Here is an 11051-nt window from a genome sequence, read left to right as displayed (position 1 = left end):
TTCAGTTTTGAGGTATGACCCCCAACTTCTGTTTCCTCCACTGCAAAGGGTGAGGCTGATTGTAATACCTTATCTAAATCCAATGTAGTTGCATGGATATATTTGTCTTGTTTTAATTAATTAGATTTAAGTTATTTTTCAGTATCCCACTTCCTTTTATCATGTTTCATTAATTTGATTTGATCCCCAGTTTATCACTAAATGTATTTTCCATCAGTTGCTAAATTGCATGTCAGTAGTTAGAGAAAAGTAATTTTTTGGATAATTCAGCTGTAGTGTTTGGCTATTTTGTTAAACTCTAAGACTTGATTGGAAACAAACGTGTCTGTGATCGTTCCTTCTTGCTTGAAGAGTTTCTTCTGTCGGTAGTTTGAATTAATTCCTTCAGATGTAACTTTCAGGTTTGACTTATGATTCCAGAGATACTGGAATTCATACTGTGATTCAACAAAATAAACTAATTTTATTAGTAAAAAATAACATTTTTGTATCATAGTTAATATTGATGCTAATTTTGATTCCCAAACCAGAAAGACTACAAAATTCCAAGCAAATTCCTTGTATGATCAAATATATTATTGATCAATATCTGGAGGGGCTAAACTTCCCTAAAACAGACATAATGACGTAGATGCTTACGGCAGAATTTAACAAGGTTGACTCTGTGGACCGTTGCTGGCCCTTGTGGCATGATTTGGTATTAAACCAGGAGTAAGTTTCTGTTTCCAGAAAACACAAAGTTAAGTAATCCAGATGCATGTGTTACAAAAAACAGAAGTTTATCAAGAGTGTCTCATTTGATGCTGGAGAAGATGAGGTCTCTGGTTTCACATTCATTTACCAAGAACACTGCTTATGTTTACAAAAGAAAAACATTTCAGTACAGTGACGTTTGAAAAATCCCTTTTGAATTTCTGAGATGTATAGGACAATTTTCAAGCTGGAAAAAGTTGACAACTCTCCCTCTTCTTCTTGCTCAAACATGTTGAAGCTGGGTGAAACCAACAGCTGCTGAAGGTGAAAGTTGATTAGCTGCAGCCTCTCTGCAATGACACATGAGTCATAGATCAGAGCTCAAACCAGTTTCTGTTTTCAGGAAGTGAAACTCACAGTCGCTGTGACTGAGAGCAGAAATGGAGCAGAATCAGCTTGACCTAGAAACTTTCTCCTGTTCGATCTGCCTGGATCTGCTGAAGGATCCGGTGACGATTCCTTGTGGACACAGCTACTGTATGAACTGTATTAAAATGCTGTGGGACAAATATGAGCAGAAGAAAAGCTACCACTGCCCTCAATGCAGGCACACCTTCACACAGAGGCCTTTCCTGCAGAAAAACACCATGCTAGCAGCTTTAGTGGAGCAGCTGAAGAAGACTGGACTCCAAGCTGCTGCTCCTGCTGATCACCGTTATGCTGGACCTGAAGATGTGGCCTGTGATTTCTGCACTGGAAGAAAACTGAAAGCCATCAAGTCCTGTTTAGTCTGTCTGGCCTCTTACTGTGAGAAACACCTTCAGCCTCATTATGATGTGGCTCCTTTAAAAAAACACAAGCTGGTGGAGCCGTCCAAGAACCTCCAGAAGAACATCTGCTCTAAGCATGGTAAAGTGATTGATATCTTTTGCCGCAAGGATAAGAAGTGTATCTGTTATCTCTGCTCTGTGGATGAACATAAAGGCCATGACACAGTGTCAGCTGCAGCAGAAAGGACTGAGAGGCAGAGAGAGCTGGAGGAGAGACGAGGAAACATCCAGCAGAGAATCCAGGACAGAGAGAAAGATGTGAAGCTGCTTCAACAGGAGGTGGAGGCCATCAATCACTCTGCTGATAAAACAGTGGAGGACAGTGAGAAGATCTTCACTGAGCTGATCCGTCTCCTCCAGAAAAGAAGCTCTGATGTGAAGCAGCAGATCAGATCCCAGCAGGAAACTGAAGTGAGTCGAGTCAAAGATGTTCAGGAGAAGCTGGAGCAGGAGATCACTGAGCTGAAGAGGAAAGACGCTGAGCTGGAGCAGCTCTCACACACAGAGGATCACAACCAGTTTCTCCTCAACTACCCCTCACTGCCAGCACTCAGTGAGTCTACACACTCATCCAGCATCAACATCCGTCCTCTGAGACACTTTGAGGACGTGGCAGCAGCTGTGTCAGAGCTCAGAGAGAAACTACAGGACGTCCTGAGAGACTCATGGACAAACATCTCACTGATGGTCACTGGGGTGGATGTTCTACTGTCAGAACCAGAATCAGGACCAGAACCAACGACAAGGGCTGGATTCTTAAAATATTCATGTAAAATCACTCTGGATCCAAATACAGCTCACATTAAGCTGATACTATCAGAGGGGAACAGGAAGGTGACTTGGATGGATCAACCTCAGTCTTATTCTAGTCACCCAGAGAGATTCACCGTTTATCATCAGGTTCTGAGTAAAGAGAGTTTAACTGGACGTTGTTACTGGGAGGTGGAGTGGAGAGGGACAGTTTATGTATCAGTCGCATACAAGAATATCAGCAGAGCAGGAAGTGGGAATGACTGTAGATTTGGAGGTAATGACAAATCCTGGACATTAAATTGTTGCCAAAACAGTTTTAAATTTGGTCACAACAACATCTCAACCTCCATCTCAGGTCCAGTTTCCTCCAGAGTCGGAGTGTACCTGGACCACAGAGCAGGTATTCTGTCCTTCTACAGCGTCTCTGAATCCATGACTCTGATCCACAGAGTCCAGACCAGATTCACTGAGCCGCTACATGCTGGAGTTTTGGTTGTGGGTTCAGCAGAGTTCTGTAAATCCCAATAGATAGAATCCAGTGAAGCTTCTGTAAATTTGATTCAGATTTTACTCCTCCAACATATTATTTTGTTAGTGTTTGTTTTAAATCTAAACTCCTCAGAAATCATTATTCAGAGATATCCAGGTTATGTTTTTCTTCAAATAGGATGTTTCTGTTCTGATTAATTTGTTCATTTTTCAACACTATTCTCTAAAACTGGTGAGAGTAAACCCAGGCTGCCCACCAGGCTTTCGATACATTGGGATAAACCCTGCAATAAATGACTGAAAAAATATTTCTAGGTCAATGAATCTTAATTTCAGCTGCCACATTCTTGGTGAGGTCAGAATTTGGCATTGCAACATGCAAAGGTTGAGAGTAGTGGTGGCATGGTGCACAGCCAAAAGAAAAGCATGCCACACTTTTCAGTAAAAAAGTGTGCATCTAAAAACGTGTACTAGTTTGTGTTGTTCTATCTAATAAAATCCCTATAAAACACATGGTAGATGAAGGCTTTAACAAGTTCCAGGGATATGAATACTTTTGCACTCCTTATCACCTCTATGATTTTTAAAAAGAATACAATTAAGTATGCAAAACAATAAGTGTTAGAATAATCAATAATAATATATAGTGTATATTATACCTAGAGAAATAGATTTGGAGTGTTGTAAATGCTCTAGTTTTAAACAGATTGTCTTCCTGATATTCAGCGTGAAGGGGAGAGGGGTGACTGTGTGTGTGTGTGTGTGGGGGGGGGGCAGTTGTGAGAGGAAAAAAGCCCCTGCCCTTGCATAAGAGTGAAACATACCTCTAAAACACAAGCATCTAAAGGAAACCTACAGTTTAACTAGTAGCACGACTAGTCAGTGCTGATTACGGGTCTGTGATTTCCTTCATCCATTCAAAAAACTAAATCTGTAAGAACTAAACTCTTACAGATTATTTTTTCTGTAACACTTGCTAGTGTGATACATTTCAGTAAATGTTCCTCATCTGTACATGTATTTCTTAAGAATATGTTACAGGCACTAAACAGGCCTTGGTGAAGCTGTTCATATTTAACTTTCACTTTTTCCCCAAAATAAAATCTGATTAAAAGTCAACCTGTGTTTTTTTTTCTTAAATATCCTCTCAGAGAGATTTACTTACATCTTCTGACAGCTAGCCCGACTCATAATAACATTGGTTAAGTTTACTCACTACACAATCATGCTCCAAGAGTTTCTCACAACATGAGGAATTGTTTTACCTTTAAAATTATCTTCAGCTTTTGTTCCTTGGTTCTAATGATGCTTTTTCCTTCCATCCAGTAACTTAACACACTTGTCTTAAGTTTATTCAGTAACAAAATATAATACACCTGTAGTTGTTGAGGTTCCATTACTAAAGCTTATAAATGATCAATGTGAAGCATCATTATGTATTACAATATTTAATACAATTAGTATTATTTATTTAGACTTGATGTTTTGATTTGTGCAGTTGGATTTCTATCGATTCTATCAAGTGATGGTCTGTAGAAATATTTATCAAACTGAATGGCCATTCAGGTTTTGTATAGTTTTTTTTTCTTTGGTGTTTGTTACACAAATTCAAATATATGCTGCATATCAAACACAAATTCAATCAGTGAATCTGTGTTTATTCGTTAAATACCCTTTCTCACGGAGACTTAGTTACATCTTCTATCAGGTCACTGGAAATTAAAGGCAATGCACCTTACCAAGCTCCGCCCACAACCGACACAGTGACCGCAAGTCTCACAAGCAAAGCCTCTCAGCTCTTTGTTTCTATGTAAACATGATTAGTGCATCATTTCTACTGGATTTTCACAATATATCAGCTACTAAATGAACAGAGGAACTAAGTTCATGTCATCATCTGGGAGGAGGTTACTGGTTTCTCAGTCACAAGCTGGTTGCAAACCTGAGGCCAGCAGGTGTCAGTCAGTTATGGTAGATCCGAACTTTGACCTCAATATGAGAAGCTACAGCCTGATAGGAGGAACCAAAAAGCTCTGTAAAGGTAAAGGCAAATCTTCTGAAGTTGGGATATAATTAATTTAATTTCATATAATTACCTCGGTAGAAGCCTTTTGTTTGTTAAAATTTTATGAAATATATTTGTTCTATTTGATGTTTGTTGTGAATGACGTAAACTCACAAACCAACGAGGTAATTAGTCCAACGTTTAGAAACTACAGCGGCTGTAATGAGCCACAGCAAAGGTAAACAAAGGTAAAATAACCTGAACAGGTGATCAACTCAAAACCACTCCTACCTTTTTACTCTCTCTCTCTCTTTGTAGTTTAAGCACACCTGTTACCGTGGCAACCGCCTGCGCCCCGCAAGACGAGCAAAGATTACGTTAAAAACATAACATTCAGTCCGTTACGATATCAAGTATTGAGGAAGAATTTATTAAAACTTTGAACAAAACGTTTGGCTCGTCTCTTCCTTAACACAGCCGGGTTCTTCTCGGCAGGCAGCGGCCAGCTGTAAAACGAAACTAACACAGCGTGTTGACGTCACAGATCACAGAGTTTAATTCATACAAAACAACGCATGAATCAGTTAACAAAGCTGCAGAGGTACAGAGATATGCATTTTATCACAAAAATACAGACACACAAGGAGAGACAGACACAAAGAAACACAGAAGACAGACAAAGGCGCCCACGTGGAAAAAGAAAAAAAAAAACTCTCTCTCTCTCTCTTTACACTTCGTTTTAAACAAAAGGGGTGTTTCCGTATTTTAATCTATGCAACGAAGGCGTTCCGTTGTTCAACCAATCAGAGACCTGTTTTCGGCCCCAGAAAAACCCCGGAAACTCCCCTATACAGCTCAGAGGTCTGGTTTTTATCTCAGTAAGAGGGCCACTTCGTGCTCATCTCTGTCTGGCACGGGGAGAGGCGCCAAGAAGTCTCTTGCCCCCTATCGGAATGTAAATTTATTACTCTGTCTTCAGCGGGGGAGGAAAAAGCCCTGCTTGTTTAAATGTCTGCTATTGTCAGCTCCCACATGCTCAACAGAAAACTGTTCCAAATAAAAGTGTTGGCTATACCTTTACACATGTTGTAAGTATTTTAGCACTTAAATAATCATTTTCCTTTACACAAGTTTCCAGGCTTGATATTTATTTCTCGATTAATAATCAGAGCTTCCCTGAACACAGCGATGGTTGATTGACTAGCTGTACTTGGTGCTAGAGTGGCTAACACGAGTAACAGTTTAGTCCAAAGCCTTTTCTGCTAAAATAAAATCTTTAGTGAATGTCAGATACAGACACATTGCATATTGATCTGTTTAGCTAACATAAGACTGTGTAGCAGACAGGCTTCAAGGTGTAGAAGTTGTATCAGTTCTGCCATTATGCTGCACTTAGCTAACGGGAAGCTAAGTGTGTTTGTGAGACGGCCACGCACGTGACCACGTAGAATGGGCATCAGCCAATGAAAAGCGGCCCCTGTGGTAAGGTCCATTAATTATTAAGGTCATAAATCACTCCAACAATTACATTTTGACATAAGGGTGTCTATATAGTCTCTATTGATCAGTTATGTATGTTGTTAAAGCCTGATCCTGATGCTGTGAAGCATTATATTTAGTATCTGGGTTAAGGTGTAGATTAAGTGTAGACTGAGGTTAGGAGTAGTTTTCTGTTCTGGTAATGTCAAGGTTTGGGTTGTCTAATGGTGCATTCACACCAAACACATTACGCAATTGAATTGACTCAATAAATTGTGTGGCATTGTGGCACATAACACAGCTCTCCATTATTTAAATATTTCTAGGACAAAACTGAGAAAACTTTGTCTCATAACTAGATTGACTCTGGACTGCTGCTTCCTCTGTGTGGCATGAATTGGTATGAAACTAGAAGTAAATTTCCATTTTTGAAAAATCTCAAAGTCATCAGTTTATATTTACAGAAAATGTTGCACCCTTAAAAAGAACTAAAAAAACTCAAAGGTCTTCGCTTTTGTGCAACTTTATTAAAACAAAATCCACGGTTCAGCATACAGCGTGTGTAGTTTTCTGTCTTCTTGTATCTATACACGTCATGAACTTTTTACTCCCATCATGCATTGTGTCTTTCTTAAAGGGGTATTATCATAACAGAAATCTATGAAATAAAAAATAATAAAGTAGTCTAATTTAACATTATCACGTCATCAGGGCTCTACAAAAATCAACCAGAAAAAAAACAAACAACTGTCGCATAACACTTGAGTTTATCAGGAAAGTCTCGTGTTGCTGCGGGTATTTTTGGTTTTACTGAGTTATCAAGAACACTCCTTACATTTACTGGAGAGAAAAATCTCATTAAAGTTTGAAATGTTCTTCTGAGATGCATCAACAAAACCTAAATTAACTTTGAGAAAATAATAAAATGGAGATGAGAAGTTTCACTGAGGAGCATTAGTAAATATTTAACAAACTTTCTTGTAAATGAGGAGATAAATTTAGATTTACAGCTGGAAAAATGTGATAACCCCATCTCTTCTTCCTGCTGCTAAACAAACTTTGTGGCTGGGTGGAAACAACACCTGCTGAAGGTGAAAGCTGATTGGCTGCAGCCTCTCTGCAATGAGATATGAATCATATATCAGAGCACAACCCTCTTTCTGTTTTCAGGAAATGAAACTTACACAGTCACTTTGTCTGACAGGAAAAGTGGAGCAGAATCAGCTTGATTTGTCTGGATCTACTGAAGGATCCGGTGACGATTCCCTGTGGACACAGCTACTGTATGAACTGTATTAACAGCTTCTGAGATCAAAAAATTCAGGAAGTTTCGTCTGTCGACAACAGTCCTTAGTGCAGAAAAAACTTCTGTATCGAGCTCTTACCTGGAGAAGAACACCATGTTGGGAGCATTATTAGAGCAGTTGATGAAGATTGGGCTCCTGGATGCTGCTGCTGATCACCGCTATGCTGGACCTGAAGATGTGGCCTGTGATTTCTGTACTGGAAGAAAACTGAAAGCCATCAAGTCCTGTTTAGTCTGTCTGGCCTCTTACTGTGAGAAACACCTTCAGCCTCATTATGATGTGGCTCCTTTAAAGAAACACAAGCTGGTGGAGCCGTCCAAGAACCTCCAGGAGAACATCTGCTCTAAGCATGATGAGGTGATGAAGATGTTCTGCCGCACTGATCAGAAGTGTATCTGCTATGTCTGCCCAGTGGATGACCATAAAGGCCACATCACAGTGTCAGCAGCAGTAGAAAGGACTGAGAGGCAGAGAGAGCTGGAGGAGAGACAAGGAAACATCCAGCAGAGAATCCAGGACAGAGAGAAAGATGTGAAGCTGCTTCAACAGGAGGTGGAGGCCATCAATCACTCTGCTGATAAAACAGTGGAGGACAGTGAGAAGATCTTCACTGAGCTGATCCGTCTCCTCCAGAAAAGAAGCTCTGATGTGAAGCAGCAGATCAGATCCCAGCAGGAAACTGAAGTGAGTCGAGTCAAAGATGTTCAGGAGAAGCTGGAGCAGGAGATCACTGAGCTGAAGAGGAAAGACGCTGAGCTGGAGCAGCTCTCACACACAGAGGATCACAACCAGTTTCTCCTCAACTACCCCTCACTGCCAGCACTCAGTGAGTCTACACACTCATCCAGCATCAACATCCGTCCTCTGAGACACTTTGAGGACGTGACAGCAGCTGTGTCAGAGCTCAGAGAGAAACTACAGGACGTCCTGAGAGACTCATGGACAAACATCTCACTGATGGTCACTGAGGTGGGTGTTTTACTGCCAGAACCAGAACCAAGGAGCAGAGCTGATTTCTTAAAATATTCATGTAAAATCACTCTGAATCCAAACACAGCTCACATGCGAATGGTATTATCAGAGGGGAAAAGCAAGGTGACAGTGGTGGATCAACCTCAGTCTTATTCCAGTCATCCAGACAGATTCACTGATTACTGGCAGGTTCTGAGTAAAGAGAGTTTAACTGGACGTTGTTACTGGGAGGTGGAGTGGAGAGGGATACAGGTTATTATAGCAGTTGCATACAAGAATATCAGCAGAGGAGGGGATGAATCTTCATTTGGTGATAATGAGAAATCCTGGGCATTAGAATGTCGCAAAAATGGTTATGAATTTTGGCACAACAACATCTCAACCTCCGTCTCAGGTCCAGTTTCCTCCAGAGTGGGAGTGTACCTGGATCACAGAGCAGGTATTCTGTCCTTTTACAGAGTCTCTAAAACCATGACTCTGATCCACAGAGTCAAGACCAGATTCACTGAGCCGCTACATGTTGGAGTTTATTTATCATTGGAGTCTACTGTTAAATTCTGTAAACCCAAATAGAGAGAATCCAATTCATTCTCATGCAGATTTAGTTCTGATTATTGTTGTTTTATGTCTCAACTGTTCAGAAATCATGTGTCAGAGATTATCTGCGATTGTTTTTCTTCCAATTATATTCTAGTTTTGTTGAATTTGTTCATTTTTCAACACCCATCTCTAAAGCATTTGATCTGCACTAGAATATCTGCTGTCTCATCCCCTTGTTGCTTTTAGCTGCAAAGATGGTGAATTTGGTAAAAAAAAAAAAAAAAAGACAAAAGATTCCTCATGTTGAAAAAGTGACACCAGTACTTCAGTCACATTCTTGTTTGAACACGTTTTGTCGAGTCCTGACACAAACAAGACAACAGATATTGTCTCATTGTGGATCTAAGCTCATTTCATGTCAGTGATTTTTAGGAGAAACTTCAGAATAAAGCTTTCATTATGCCTCACTGTTTAGCTGTTGGTGATGGGACGCTGCCCCCTACAGGAAGGTTGTGTTTTTACACAACATGAACTCCAGGGATTGTTTATCATTACTTAATTTTTATTAATTGTATAAAATGAATGTGTTTAATCACTGAAAATAAAATAGTTTATTTCTGTATTTATGTGTTTTGTGTCCTGTAGATATTAAGTCGGATTTAAAATCTCTTCTGTTCATCTGCTTAGACAGGAAAAGAGACATTTCACCATCCATGCCATAAAGGAGAACATCAACTCAGCTTTACATATAAAAACAAATCTTCCAAAATCAGCAGCCATGAAGCAATAAGATGGATTTACATGAAAAACAAAGAAAAAAACATACATTCTGAAGACTAATTTGTTTTTTTAGCAGAACGGAACTATATTCTGTAAAGAAATTTATAAAGTAACAGATGAAAAAGATGTTAGAAATACACTACTATGATTTGTCAGTGTTCAGTTTAATGGTTTAAATTGTAAATTTTATATCTCAGAATTTAGTGAAATATCTCTTATTTATGGTAAATTATTTTTAAAATAGTCAACCTTAAAAATACCAACAAAACTAATTCAGTATTTCAGTAAAAAATGGCAAAGCAACTAAACATGATTTTATTTAAATCTTAAAATTTACTGGATGCAAAATCTGTAATAAAGGCAGAAATATAATATGGACTAAGGATGTTTTATAGAATTAGGCATAGCAGAGTTACACTGTAAAAATAAAATGTATATGTTTGAAGTATATTGTGTTCTTGACAAAGGTTTGAAATATTGAAGCTCTGATTTATTTTAAGGAGAATTTACTGCATCTGTTCCACTAGTTTACCTTTAAAATGTTTTGTTTTTTTTAATTTTAGCATTTTCCCCATATTTTTCAGGCTTATTTAAGTCAGATTCTTTTATTCAAATGTTTTAAATTTGTCTGCATTTGCTTTTTGACTGCAGAACTGCATTGATTTCATTGTAACTTAGTCTACTTTAAACTCTTTTTGTTATTGGAAACATTTGTCTATCATTTGTAAAAACATGCAATACTTTGTGTTGCTCCATCTAATAAAATCCCAATAAAACACATTGTAGTTGAAGGTTTTAATAAGTTTAGGGATATGAATACTTTTGCACATCAGGAAACAACTCATCCATAGTCAATCTATGACCACAAGTTAAACAGTAAAGAATTTTCCCTTAAAAAATAAAATCTGTAACAGACATTATTTTAAACAAACAAAAACAAGGTGCATAAAGTTTCTGCAGAGATTGAGAACCTCTGAAGAGAAAACTGCCTAAATAATCAGAAATCTGTTGCTGATCTGACCTACCTTCTGTCTGTCTGCAAGAGGAAAACATGGCTCTAAATTTATACAGAAAAAACTTAAGAGATAACAAGGATTATGTGCAACACCAAACCAGAAAATTCACAGATGTTTCCTTTAATCTGCCACCTGAAGCAAACATTAGATCTGGAGTTTTGGAGCTAAAAGCAGCAGGAAGCAGCAG

The 11051-nt window shown here is 38.7% G+C and overlaps 1 protein-coding gene across 3 annotated transcripts; it reads left to right on the top strand.

Moving 5' to 3' along the window:
- The first annotated feature begins 1094 nt into the window (after positions 1 to 1094).
- LOC114146271 (tripartite motif-containing protein 16-like) lies at positions 1095 to 9821 on the top strand. 3 transcript variants are annotated; one of them, XM_028020207.1, is made up of 2 exons: positions 1095 to 2763; positions 9055 to 9821. In XM_028020207.1, the coding sequence occupies exons 1-2, from the start codon at positions 1134 to 1136 to the stop codon at positions 9099 to 9101; spliced, it is 1677 nt and encodes a 558-aa protein (XP_027876008.1). In that variant the 5' UTR covers positions 1095 to 1133; the 3' UTR covers positions 9102 to 9821. The 3 variants fall into 3 exon arrangements, with proteins under 3 accessions (XP_027876008.1, XP_027876011.1, XP_027876009.1); XM_028020208.1 differs by having other exon boundaries at positions 1114 to 2357; positions 8652 to 9821; XM_028020210.1 differs by lacking the exon at positions 9055 to 9821 and having other exon boundaries at positions 1096 to 4146.
- The last annotated feature ends 1230 nt before the right edge of the window (positions 9822 to 11051 follow it).

Source organism: Xiphophorus couchianus, chromosome 6, assembly GCF_001444195.1.
Source record: "Xiphophorus couchianus chromosome 6, X_couchianus-1.0, whole genome shotgun sequence".
NCBI classification, from domain to species: domain Eukaryota; kingdom Metazoa; phylum Chordata; class Actinopteri; order Cyprinodontiformes; family Poeciliidae; genus Xiphophorus; species Xiphophorus couchianus.
This window is presented reverse-complemented; position numbering and strand designations above follow the sequence as displayed.

Coding starts and splice junctions, on each gene's coding strand:
- LOC114146271 (XM_028020207.1), top strand. CDS start 1,134: ATGGAGCAGAATCAGCTTGACCTAGAAACTTTCTCCTGTTCGATCTGC. Junction 2,764..9,054: donor TGAGCCGCTACATGCTGGAG/TTTTGGTTGTGG, acceptor TACATGTTGGAG/TTTATTTATCATTGGAGTCT.